This window comes from Amblyraja radiata, chromosome 5 (genome assembly GCF_010909765.2).
Source record: "Amblyraja radiata isolate CabotCenter1 chromosome 5, sAmbRad1.1.pri, whole genome shotgun sequence".
In the NCBI taxonomy this organism is placed as follows: Eukaryota; Metazoa; Chordata; class Chondrichthyes; order Rajiformes; family Rajidae; genus Amblyraja; species Amblyraja radiata.
The window spans coordinates 90110844-90124681 of record NC_045960.1 but is presented as its reverse complement, the minus strand read 5'-3'; the positions used below and the strand labels follow the sequence as shown (position 1 = coordinate 90124681).

Genomic DNA, 13838 nt, shown 5'->3' with positions numbered 1-13838 from the left:
CTGGACAAGCTAGATACTGGAAAAATGTTCCCAATGTAGGGCGAGTCCAGAACCAGGGGCCACAGTATTAGACGTGGATAGAAAATTGGTTGGCAGCAGGAAGCAAAGAGTAGGAGTGAACAGGTCCTTTTCAGAATGGCTGGCAGTGGCGAGTGGAGTGCCGCAAGTCTCAGTGTTGGGGCCGCAACTGTTTACCATATATATTAATGATTTGGAAGAGGGAATTAGGAGCAACACTAGCAAGTTTGCAGATGACACAAAGCTGGGTGGCAGTGTGAATTGTGAAGAGGACGTTAGGAGGTTGCAGGGTGACCAGGACAGGTTAAGTATGTGGGCAGATGTATGGCAGATGCAGTATAATATAGATAAATGTGAGGTAATCCACTTTGGTGGCAAATGCAAAGGGACAGATTATTTCCTCAATGGCTTTAGGTTTGGTAAGGGGGCAGTACAGCAAGACCTGGGCGTCCTTGTACAACGGTCACTGAAAGTTGGCGTGCAGGTACAGCAGGCAGTGAAGCAAGCTAATGGAATGTTGGCCTTCATAACAAGAGGATTTCAGTATAGGAGTAAAGAGGTTCTTCTGCAGTTGTATAGGGCTCTGGTGAGACCACATCTGAAGTATTGTGTACAGTTTTGGTCTCCTAATTTGAGGAAGGACATCTTGTGATTGAGGCAGTGCAGCGTAGGTTCACGAGATTGATCCCTGGGATGGCGGGACTCTCATATGAGGAAAGATTGAAAAGACTAGACTTGTATTCACTGGAGTTTAGAAGGATGAGGGGGCATCTTATAGAAACATATAAAATTATAAAAAGACTGGACAAGCGAGATACAGGAAAAATGTTCCCAATGTTGGGCGAGTCCAGAACCAGGGGCCACAGTCCTAGAATAAAGGGGAGACCATTTAAGACTAAGGTGAGAAAAAACATTTTCACCCAGAGAGTTGTGAATTTGTGGAATTCCCTGCCACAGAGGGCAGTGGAGGCCAAATCACTTGATGGATTTAAGAGAGAGTTAGATAGAGCTCTTGGGGCTATTGGAATCAAGGGATTGGGGAGAAGGCAGGCACGGGTTATTGATTGGGGACGATCAGCCATGATCACAATGAATGCCGGTGCTGGCTCGAAGGGCCAAATGGCCTCCTCCTGCACCTATTTTCTATGTTTCTATGTTTCAAGGGAAGTCAAGAACCAGAGGACATAGGTTTAAGGTGAGAGGGGAAAGATTTAATAGGTACCTGAGAGGCAACTTTTTTTACCACAGAGTATGGTGGGTATATGGAATTAGCTGCCAGAGGAGATAGTTGAGGCAGATACTATATCAACATTTAAAAATTATTTGTACAGGTACATCAATAGGAAAGGTCTAAAGGGATATGGGCCAAACATGGGCACGTGAGACTAATTTAGATGGGGCACCTTGGTTGGCATGGCAAGTTGGAACAAAGGACCTTGAAGCTTTGTTGGTAGCATGCAACAAGAAAGAAGCAGCAGGTCCTTTCACTTTCTAGCTTCCATTTTTACAACAACATTTTAAAGCTTTCACAGCAGTGACCATGTTCACGATTCATGCTTGGAATTGGGTGGTAATCACTCTTTATTGCAAATTTATTCCTCTCATCCTTACAGGACACTTGACTTTAAGGAAAGAAGGCAGTGCAGCAAACATGCACTTTCTGGATAATCTTGGTGATCTAGATAATCTCTGAAATATATACTTGATTCTTCCGTAAATCCTTGTCATTATGATGTCAGTACATAATTAAACTCATCCCTGTGTAATTTAGCCGTTCTGCAAAATATCAGATGTGCAAATGTGAGCCTAAATGTAACATGGCATAATCTTTATTACGTGGTTTCCTCCCACATCCCAAGGATGTGCGGGTTGGAAGGTTAAACGGCGGCAGTAAATTGCCCCTGTTGCATGGGTGAGTGGGAATATCCGGGATAGGAGTTGATGACAGTGTAGGGAGAATAAAAAAAATAGAATAAATGTGATGAGCGCAGTGTCTCAGAAGAGCTTTGAGTTGGAAGAGAATACCGAGAAGGGCAGGAGGTGGATTTATAAACAAAATCATGAACCTTCAATTTGATAGCAAAAGGATTTGAGTATAAGAGCAGGGAGGTTCTACTGAGGTTGTACTTGGTGAGACCATACCTGGAGTATTGCGTACAGTTTTGGTCTCCTAATCTGAGGAAAGACATTCTTGTCATAGAGGGAGTACAGAGAAGGTTCACCAGACTGATTCCTGGGATGGCAGGACTTTCATATGAAGAAAGACTGGATAGACTAGAATTTAGAAGATTGAGGGGGGATCTTATAGAAACTTACAACATTCTTAAGGGGTTGGACAGGTTAGATGCAGGAAGATTATCCCTGATGTTGGGGAAGTCCAGAACAAGGGGTCACAGTTTAAGGATAAGAGGGAAGTCTTTTAGGACCGAGATGAGGAAATCATTTTTTACGCAGAGAGTGGTGAATCTGTGGAATTCTCTGCCACAGAAGGTAGTTGAGGCCAGTTCATTGGCTATATTTAAGAGGGAGTTAGATGTGGCCCTTGTGGCTAAGGGGATCAGAGGGTATGGAGAGAAGGCAGGTACGGGATACTGAGTTGGATGATCAGCCATGATCATATTGAATGGTGGTGCAGGCTCGAAGGGCCGAATGACCTACTCCTGCACCTATTTTCTATGTTTCTATGTTTCTATGTTAAGGCAAAGCTAAATCAGGAGTCAGAGTGGTCCTGAGATGATGTGTGAACAGGATTTGGTGTACTTTAAGTCATGATGAGCGGGGTTGTTGACAAATTCAAGCTTTTAATCAGTGGGTGGGTGACGAGGGCTTCTGTTTAATGTCTCATATGAATGATGACACCGAGCAGCGAGGCCTACATTAGTTTCACTCGATTGTTTAAGGCAGGACTTGGACCCTGAGCCTTCTGATTCCATTGGTTCTTGTCGTATGGTTGCATCAATAGGCGTCACATTTTGATCTGAGAAAGACACAAAGTGCTGGAGTAACTCAGCGGGTCAGGCAGCATCCCTGCAAAACATGGATACATGACGTTTCGGGTTTGGACCCTTCTTCAGACTGATCTGTGGGTGGGGAACTTGTACACTTTGATACCTGCATCATCTGTTGCATCTGTAACACCTTGTTCCAGCACGGAGTTCCAGCACAGTGCTGGAAAGACTCAACAGGTTGCTGGGAAACGTGGTAATGTTTCCGGCCTGAGACGGGATGAGTGCTCCCAAATTATCAGCATCTACAAATTATTTGGTGTTTACCATTGTTCCATCTGTTATCCGTTTGTCATGTGGTAATTAAATGAAGCTGTTAATAAAATGTTTGGCTGAAGAGCGGTGATCATAAATCCACAAGATCATTCTACAAGTCCCAGTGGTTCACTAGTGTCTATTAGGGACAGAAGTCTATCATCCCTTTCTGTGATTCCAGACCCAACAGTTCAAGTGCCCTCTGAAATAAAATGGCAAGAGCATCAGCTGTACAAAACCTCAAGTTCAGGAAGGTTTAAGGCTGTTGATTGCACTTTAGCCCAAGCACAGGACTTGTCAAAAGCAGATTCTCCCCACATTCTCATCAACTCTCTCCAGATTCCACCACACAACAACACAGGGCAACAATGTCGATCTTCACTGTGGTGAAGGTAGTTGACTTCAGCCTCTCAAGGTCAACTAGGATTGGCAATAAGTTCTTGTAGTCAAGCACATACCCTGTCTATGCTGAAAAGAAACCTCTAATGAAAACTGACCCTCTTTGAGTTCTAAATTACCACTGTCATCTAATGTAATCATGACAGTGTGTTGCACAGCACGCATATTTGAATTGAGTATTACCAGCACATTTGTTGACCGAAAACTAGGATGGCACGGTGGCGCAGTGGTAGAGTTAACACCAGCAACAGAGACCCTGGTTCGATCCTGACTACTGGTGTTGTTTGAACGGAATTTGTACATTCTGCCCGTGACCTGTGTGGGATTTCTCCGGGTGCTCAAGTTTCCTCCCACATTCCAAAGAAGTACAGGTTTGTAGGTTAATTGTAAACTCTAAAGTGTCCCTAACGTGTAGGATACTGTTGGTGTACGGGGTGATTGCTGGACGGCACGGACTCGGTAAGTTGAGGGACCTGTTTCCATGGTGTACCTCTAAAGTCTAAAGTAAACTCCACACACTGACTTCACATTCTTGCAATGGATGTGTAGCAGCATTACATGTTAGCTGGGCACTGAGGAAGGATTAGTCTGAAGAAGGGTTTCGGCCCGAAACGTTGCCTATTTCCTTCGCTCCATAGATGCTGCTGCACCCGCTGAGTTTCTCCAGCATTTTTGTGTACCACTGAGGAAGGATGTTGGGCTTGTACAATGTCACCCTGACACTGCGGCAACCCATAAACATAGAAACATAGAAAATAGGTGCAGGACTAGGCCATTCGGCCCTTCGAGCCTGCACCGCCATTCAATATGATCATGGCTGATCATGATAAGAGGAGTTCAACTCCATAAGAGGAGTTCACTCTGATGCCAACAAGGATGACAAAGGGCGGCAGAAACAGCTCATTGAGGGGTGAAGCAGATTCTCCAGTCTCACTGAAGACCACTGGGATTCAACACTGGACCAAAGGTGGCACTTAGTGTAAGTTAGTGCCAACAGCTTGTAGCTAAGCTTTAAAGCTGAACAACCTGGTTAGAGTTGTTTTGCTGTCTAATTCCTGTACACATCTTCACTTCCAACCATTCGAGTCTATGCTGGAGTTGGTGGGCAAGTTGGATTACAGGCACTACTAAGCTTCGCCACTGCCCTAGCTCCAAGGGATTTGGACAGGTGTTTGATTAACTGAGTGATTGAAAGATACACCGTGGGAACCAGCCCTTAGATTCCACGCCAACCATCGATCACCCATTCACACTAGTTCTATGTTATTCCACTTTCACACTCACTCCCTACACACTAGGGGGGAATTTAAAGATGGCCAATTAACTTACAAACCCGCACATCTATGGGATACCAGAGGAAATCGGAGCATCCAGTGGAAACCCACTCGGTAACATGGAGAACGTGCAAACTCCACAGAGTGGGCATCGACCCCTGTCTCCGGTGGCAGTGCAACAGGTCCATCAGCTTTGTCATTGTGCCAGTGATCTATTGATGCATCTCACACTGATCCCGCCACTCTCTCAGCCTCTGAAATACCAACAGAGCCAGCGGTTGCAAGATCCAAGAGCTTATGTGTCTTCATCAATACAATACAATACAATACAACACCATTTATTGTCATTTGAGCCTCAGTGAGGCTCAAACGAAATTCCGTTTCCACAGCCATACAAACAAAGACAATTTCCTACAGACATACACACAATTTAATTCACACAAACATCCATCACAGTGAACCCACTGTGATGGAAGGCAAAGTCTTTTCTCTCCCCTGTTCTCCATTTCTCTCCCGATATCCAAGCCCCAGGCGGGCGATTTACGGCCCCGCTCCCGGACTAAAAGTCACAATGTTGGAGCCCCCGGCGGGCGCTGGAATGTCCCACGGCCATGAAGCCGTGCTGGGCGATGTACGTCCCCGCTCCGGGTTGTTCCAACCCCGCGACATCAGCACATTCTCCTTCTTCTCCAGCCACTGGAAGGTTGGCTACACGTCGCTGGGCACCTGAAAACAATACGAGCTGGGTTGAAGTTCGAAGTAAGGAGTGTACATCTTCATTCTCCGCAAGAGAGAAGGGATATCAGAGATGAGGAAGAGTCGGAATGAGAGGAGCATTATCCATGGCATGACCCTCATTGTTCTCTCTGGCAGCACCAGAAGCTCAGGCCACTTCCCGTGGTGATCAATGCAACCTCTTCCAATCTCTTAAAACGTGCAGCTATTCCTATCATCCTTCACTTTTTTTCACCGCAAACACAGGTGGATTTAGGTGAACGCAGTTACATTAAAAATGCTTCGACTCTTTGACCTCGTTCAGCCAATTCTACCTGGATCATTGGTGTAACCAAAAAGGAAACTTTACCTTCTACTATAAAAACAGTTGGATTACTGAAATTGTGCCATTTTATCTGAGGAAGGACATTATTGCCATAGAGGGAGTGCAGAGAAGGTTCACCAGACTGATTCCTGGGATGTCAGGACTGTCTTATGAAGAAAGACTGGATAGACTTGGTTTATACTCTCTAGAATTTAGGAGATTGAGAGGGGATCTTATAGAAACTTACAAAATTCTTAAGGGGTTGGACAGGCTAGATGCAGGAAGATTGCTCCCGATGTTGGGGAAGTCCAGGACAAGGGGTCACAGCTTAAGGATAAGGGGGAAATCCTTTAAAACCGAGATGAGAAGAACTTTTTTCACACAGAGAGTGGTGAATCTCTGGAACTCCCTGCCACAGAGGGTAGTCGAGGCCAGTTCATTGGCTATATTTAAGAGGGAGTTAGATGTGGCCCTTGTGGCTAAGGGTATCAGAGGGTATGGAGAGAAGGCAGGTACGGGATACTGAGTTGGATGATCAGCCATGATCATATTGAATGGCGGTGCAGGCTCGAAGGGCCGAATGGCCTACTCCTGCACCTAATTTCTATGTTTCTATGTTTCTATCCTTCCCCACTAACACTTATTTGAGGCTGAAGTTAGGTCCTGACCCAAAATGTCACCTATCCATACCCTTCACAGATGCTGCCTGACCGGTTGGGTTACTTTATGTTTTACTTCACAATCCAGCATCTGCAGTCCCTTGTATCACCCTTCCCATTTTGTTGCTTTAAATATACGAGGTTCGTCACTTTAGAGATACACCATGAATTCGCCAGCGATCTATTGATCCATCTCACGCTGATCATGTTAATCTCGCACGGTCTATAGGCACGGGGGCGTAGCGGTAGAGTTACAGCCTTACAGTGCCAGAGACCCGGATTCGATCTTGACTATGGGTGCTTGTATGTACTGAGTTTGTACGTTCTCCCCATGACCTGCGTGGGATTTCTCCGAGATCTTCAGTTTCCTCCCACACTCCAAAGAAGTACAGGTTTGGAGGTTAATTGGCTTGGTATAAATATATATTGTCCCTAGTGTGTGTAGGATAGTGTTAATGTGCGGGGATTGCTGGTTGCTACGGACTCGGTGGGCCGAAGGGCCTGCTTCTGCTCTGTATCTCTAAACTAATTTTAGGTTTGATGACATGAAGTGGAAATTGGACAACATTCAGCCAAAGGCCAATGGGTGTAAAGAACATCTAGATAATGATCATCTTCCTAACGGAGTACAATCGACTCTCATCAACCTTCACGCTGTTGTGAGGTGGCGGAGGGCAAAGGGTATGGGGGTGATTCAACGTTGACAAGACATTTATGTAGGTAACTTCTTAAGTTCTACAGCCACAATAGCAGGTCAGAGGCTGAGTGTACTGCAGCGAATGTATCAATCACCCTTTAACTCTCCAAAGCCTTTCCACCACCTTCAAACCAGACGTTAGCTGCATGATGGCATATTCTCCACTTGCCAATACCTCTCAGAAGGCTCAGGAACTCCAGGATGAAGCAGCCATTTGATTGCTAACCCGTTCATCCCAAATACTCACTCACAACTGCATCATCTTGCCCACATGATGCACTGTAGCAATTCTCCAGGGGCTTCTTCAATATCACCATGCTATCTTCTGGGTCTGGGAGCAAAATGAATCAAAGGACTTTTATTCAATGCTGTTGACCTGGCTAATGGGATGGTGAGCTCCACCACAACAAGCAGAGAAGGTAAATTCAAGTAACAAAGCAAAAATTGAATTGAATAAACGGTTTCAGTAATATTGGTTGCAAAAACCCATGACCTTTATCAATGACCTACAATAAAGGAAATCTATTGTCCTACAAGGAACTGAAGATAGACACAAAGTGTATTCAGTACCATTAGAGTAACTCAGGAGGTCAGACAGCATCTCTGGAGAAACAGGATGCGTGGCGCTTAGGGTTAGAACCCTTCTTCAGACTGAAATTAGAGGGGGGAGAACTGGAGGTAGGAAAGAAAAAGGAACTGCAGATGCTGCTTTACAAAGGAGTAACTAGGCAGGTATGGTAACATTTCTGAAGGACATGCATAGGCAACGTTTTGGGCTGGGACCTTTCTTCAGTCTATTATCGTGTGTGTGACTAAAACTGGAGAATGTGTTACCTCCAACATGTCCTTTGAAATGCAGTTCAGCGGCGACAGATGTCGGCTTTATTACTGATGCCCAGTTCTCCAACAAAACAAATGAAAAACATCGCCTCCAAAGCCTGTGGCTTCCAATGCCCAAAGGGACAGGCTTATGGGGACCTTCGAGTTTTCCCAGTCACACACAGTCCTGAATCGTTGCAGGCTAGTGGTTCACTTCCAAACCAGTGTTTACGGGACTGGGCGATAGATGAGAGGCATATGTTCAGGCCCCACCATGGCAGCTGGGTAATTAAATCAATCTGGAATTAAAATAAAACAGTATTAGTAATCATAACAATAAAACCACCAGACTGTTATAAAAAAGCCCATCTGGTTGACTATTATCCTTGAGGAAGGAAATCTGCTGTTCTCACCTGGTGCGGCCTATGTCTGACCCAGCAATGTGCAATAGTTCTGGGAGTAATTAGAGAGGTGCAATAAATGGCGGCCTTTTCCAGTGATACACACATCCTGTGAGCAAATCTACACGTAATATAACTCACGTCGCCAAACATCGGAACTGCCCACCCGGCAGTCGTGGAGGAAGGCATTCAGCTCAGGAGTTTCTGCTTCCATCTCATGTTGTATCACAAAGGTGACTCGCTCAGAAAGTGGGATAGGTCATAGAGTGATACAGCATGGAAACAGGCCCTTTGGCCCAATTTGCCCACACCGAACAACATGTCCCATCTAAACTGGTCCCACCTGCCTGCGTTTGGCCTATCCATGAACCTGCCCAAATGTTGTGTGATAGTATGTGTCTCAACTACTTGCTCCGAAAGTTTGTTCCATTTACCCACCACCCCGTGTGAAAAAAGTTGCCCCTCAGGTTCCTATTAAACCTTTCCCCTCTCACCATAAATCTATGTCCTTTGGTTCTCGATTCCTCTATGCTGGGCAAGGCACCCTGTACGTTTACCCGATCTATTCCTCTCATGATTTTGTACACCTCTATAAGATCACCCCTCATCTTCGCGCCTCATCCTCTTGAATCCCAGCCTGCTCAACCTCTTTCCATAGCTCAGGCCCTTGTCCTGGCAACATCATCGTTAATCATCTCTGCACGTATCCTATTAATTAATGTCATTATTGTTGGCCTTGCCCATGGCACTGACTCTGGTATAAACTTGAATCCATTATAATTAGGCCAAGTTATGAACAGCAATACATAAAATGGCAGGAAAGAAATTAACAGATTGACAGAATTTCATATATTGTATCTACGACCACACTTCCAAAGAAGAAACAAAGGAACAGCAAATGCTGGAATCTTGAGCAAAACACAAACCACTGGAGACACTCAGTAGGATAGGCATCAGACTGAAGAAAATGTCACCTATCCATTCCCTCTCGAGATGCTGCCTGACCTGCTGAGTTATTCCAACACTGTGTTTTGCTCTACTTCCAAAGTACTTCATTTCCTATAAGAAATTTGAGATGTACTTAAAGGGAGACAAAATGACCTGTGGCATTACAAGAAAGTTGGTGATGGTAGGGTGGTGGGGGACTGACTGAGATTATCGTGTGTGTGACACGATAATCTCAGCCCTGGCAATGCAGTCCAGGCCCCCACCACTCTCTGTCTATAAAACTTGCCCTCCACATCTCCATTAACCTTCCCCCCTCTCACCTGATAGTACAAAGAGAAAATACCAGAGTGCAGAATATACTGTCCCAACATTTTATCGGAGCAGTTACAAAGAAAGTACGGATTCAAGGGCCACAACGAGGTATGTTGGGAGATCAGGACCACACCCTCAGTTCAGTAGCCTGATAACAGCAGGGTGGAAGCTATTTCTGAATCTGGTGGTATAGGCTTTCAAACTATTGTGTCCTACCCTAAGGGAGAAGAGGGAATGGCCAGGGTGTAAATGATCCTTGACGTTTGTCTGAATACCTAACGCAGTCAACTTTATGTGTAGTAAGGAACTGCAGATGCTGGTTTACACCGAAGATAGACACAAAAAGCTGTAGTATGAAACTTTCGCTCCCCTCTCCTCTGACTCTCAGTCTGAAGAAGGGTCTCGACTTGAAAAGTCACCTATTCCTTTTCTCTAGGGTTGCTGCCTGACCCGCTGAGCTACTCCAGCTTTTCCCGTCAACTTTATGCGGGGTGGTGGGGACTTGAAGGCAGCGCCCAGCGAATCACGGAGGCCGGCTCCCCTTGTGGCTGAGATTGAGTCTTGGTCATACAGCATGGAAACAGGCCCTTCAGCCCAACTTACCCACACCAGCCAACATGTCCCAGCTACACTAGTCCCACCTGCCTGCGTTTGGCCCATATCCCTCTAAACCTGTCCTATCCATGTACCCGTCTAAATGTTTCCTAAACGTTGCGATAGTTAACATTCATTCACAGTGAGGCGATGCTGGCCGATGCGCCGCACGGGGCGAAAACGTTAACTTGTTTCTTCCTCCACGGAGGCTGCCTGACCTGCTGAGACTTCCCCGTGGTTTTACGTTGACACACCTGGAGGAAGACTTTCCGCGAGTGGAGCAGCGACCCAAGGTAGCTCCGCGCCGCTGGCCGGGAAAGCCGAGTCGGTTTAGAAGCGAGGGGCGGGTGGGGACCCTCGTGTGCGGTGTCTGCAGGCGCATCAATCCAAGCCCCCGAATCCAACTGCGAGACCGCATCTCGTTTAAATCGAAAACCCAGCGTTGTTACCCCGGGCTAATTCGTCAAAAGATAAAGTGCCGATGGGGAGGGGGTGGAAAAAAAATCAGCCCAACTTGCGAAGCCTCCTGTCTCTTGCCATTCGGTGACGGGACCTTGCAAACGCGTGATTACTGTGGAATACATTCACTATTTTTAAGTCCTGAGGTTTAAATCATCCCTCAAATCCAGGCTGGAGAGAGGGAGAGAGAGAGAGGAGCAGAGGTTGCGAGTGTAGGGCGGCCCGGGACTTGCACCCACGAGGGAAGGGGCGGCGGGAGGGGTGGGGGGTGGGAGAGGGTTGGCGGTACTTGCGCCAGCTACAGGCTAGAGAGCGGTGCGTGCAGTTCAGAGAGAGAGAGAGAGGGAGAGACTATCCAGTGACCGACGCGCTCTGGCACCGCCGCCCCGCTTGAAGTTGAACACCGAGGGCACGGCGAGGCACATACAACTTGCCCTTTGTAAAAAAAAAAAATTGGAAGAAAGGCGACTGGGGAATCCAGCGGCCGCCGGCGTATTTTAGTTTGAAGCGACACAGATAACAACCGGGAGGACTCGTTGCTCGGAAAGGAAAGAGCGCAACTTTGAGGGAGGCGAGATGAACACACCGGCCGCTGACAGCTAACTTGTGGAGGTGAGCGCGACTTCATGAGAGGGGCAAGTGAGCAGAGACTGGAGTGAGTGAGTGAGTGAGTAACCGCCGGGCACACAGCGGCCAGAGTCACTGCACTTAGTGACCCCCCACCCAACAAAACCCCCCCAAGACATTACTGCAATGAACAGATCAGGTCTGTGGAAGGCCAGCGTGGGACTGCTGTTCGTCTCTTGTGTATTCCTGGGAAGCGCCGAGGGGAATTTTGCAGAGCATCACGTCCATTCCAGCTTCATTTACCGGCGTTTGCGGAACCACGAGAGGAGGGAGATCCAGAGGGAGATTCTGTCCATCCTGGGGCTGCCTCACCGCCCGAGGCCCTTCTCGGTGGGCAAACACGGCTCGTCGGCGCCGCTCTTCATGCTGGATCTGTACAACGCCATGTCCAGCGAGCAAGAGGCGGAGCGGGGAGCGGCCAGGGGTGCCTTGCCCTACCACGCCGCGCTCACCACACAGAGCCCATCACTCGCCAGCCCGCACGACACCAACTTCCTCAACGACGCTGACATGGTCATGAGCTTCGTCAACTTAGGTAACCAGCTCCCTCCCTGCCCCGCCGCTCGAACTCGAGACCAGTGTGCGAACTCGCAGCCCGCGTTACCACTCGCGTTCCCGGCCGTGGTGGCATTGGCAACATTTGTTGTTAACTTGGTTGTTTGCAGTTCCGTGTGCAATGTTCTAATCAATGTCTCAACTGGTGGTTACAAGTAGTTGACCGTCTGTCTGTCTAAATCTCTAATATTTTTATATCTATCTATCTATCTATCTATCTATCTATCTATCTATCTATATATCTATCTGTCTATCTGTCTATCTGTCTATCTGTCTATCTGTCTATCTGTCTGTCTGTCTGTCTACGAGCCTATATCCACATTTATCTGTCGAGAGCTAATATTCTACTTAATTTCCCTTCAAATCTTCGCTTTCTCCGACGTGTGAGACCGTTTACTGCTGCACACCTTTCCCGAAAAAGTTGTTCATTGCATTGCAAAAAGCTCCTGTCACAGAGACGAGGACAACTTTGCAGTGACTTGTCGTGAAAACAAATAACAATAGGTTTGAATGAAGGTGGTTACTTAGCACCTGCGCCATCGGTGAACAAAACAAAAACGCTTCGGTCAGGAATAGGAACTGTCAGAGGTATTATCCTGAACGCCGGTCGTGCACATTATTTAATCTTATAATTATTGTTAACAGAAATGAGTTTCTTTGCGATGAGGTTTTCTCACTCCATTCTATAGAGCGATTGAATGATGAATGCGGTGTCAGTTACGGAAAAAAATGCCTTCAAAGTGTTTGCAAATCGTTGATAAACATAACGCGATGTGGGGTTTAATTTAAAAAGAACCGCGGTCAGACACTCTTCTAACTCTTCCCAACATAACGGCAAGATCCGGCGTAAAATAGAGTTGAGAAGAAAATTCTGTCAGAGATTGTCGAACTGAAGGAGAATCCTCTCCTAATGCAGGAAGTATTTGCAGGCTTATGTTTACTCGCCAGTCGTAAATTGAGTTAGTGTGTATATACTTAAACAAAAACGTATTTGTCAGTAAAACCAATTGATGTAGTGAGGCTATGTTCCTTGTCAATGCGAGTTGTAGTAATAATAACAGGGATCAGACTTCCTCAACAGATGTCAACAGATGAGGAAAGATGCATTCTATATAAACAGGGTCAGCGCTTTCTTCCTTATCTCCAGGGTAGTTTTGTGAGCAAGGTCTTTGATTCTTGACAGCACCAAAACTTCAGTCCCACATCTTCGCTCGCGTTCTCAACCCAATCAAAGACAGGTCGCCGAGGATTAGCTCAGCACAAGGTTAACCCCGTACCGTACATTTTATCGTAGGGAAGAGGCGATCTAAGTAGTCCAAGAAGCACAGAATACCAGATGTAATAAGAGTCTGCTTGTACAACCACTTGGGTTCGGAACAATTCGCGCTGAAGTTAAAGACTAACCTCATGCGGAATCCCAAATAAATGAGTATCTTCCCTTTTAATGTGTTTCAAGGATTTGGTTTACCATAACTTGCACTATTCCGCGCAACGGTATGTTTATTGGAGTTTGGTTGATGAAAAAAAATAAGCTTGATATAATCTTGTATTCTCTTTGAAAAGACATCTTTAGATTAGTGGCCGGCTGTGCATTGCAAATCGCAGTGTATGCTATATAAATAACTCGACAAGAAGTCGCTATTTTTCTGCGGCGATGCCTGTGCAAGTATCTTGTCCAAACAACCCACTTTAATTAGCGACTTCATTGCCACCATTTATATACAGGGAACCGTCTCGCAAGCGGAGAGCGCAACCGATACAGGTTTGTTTGGTTTCC

The 13838-nt window shown here is 46.3% G+C and overlaps 1 protein-coding gene and 1 long non-coding RNA gene across 2 annotated transcripts in view; one reads left to right on the top strand and one right to left on the bottom strand.

Moving 5' to 3' along the window:
* Positions 1-5582: 5582 nt before the first annotated feature.
* LOC116973534 lies at positions 5583-11883 on the bottom strand. The gene is made up of 3 exons (XR_004412071.1): positions 11750-11883; positions 8181-8464; positions 5583-5677 (listed from the first exon to the last, which is right to left on the bottom strand). It is a non-coding gene; the product is annotated as an uncharacterized LOC116973534 (long non-coding RNA).
* bmp5 (bone morphogenetic protein 5) overlaps positions 11152-13838 on the top strand; it is a 143901-nt gene continuing 141214 nt past the window's right edge. Inside the window, exon 1 of the mRNA XM_033021707.1 lies at positions 11152-12041. Within this exon, the coding sequence (XP_032877598.1) occupies positions 11633-12041 (409 nt within the window). The 5' untranslated portion in view covers positions 11152-11632. The remainder of the gene's footprint in view (positions 12042-13838) is intronic.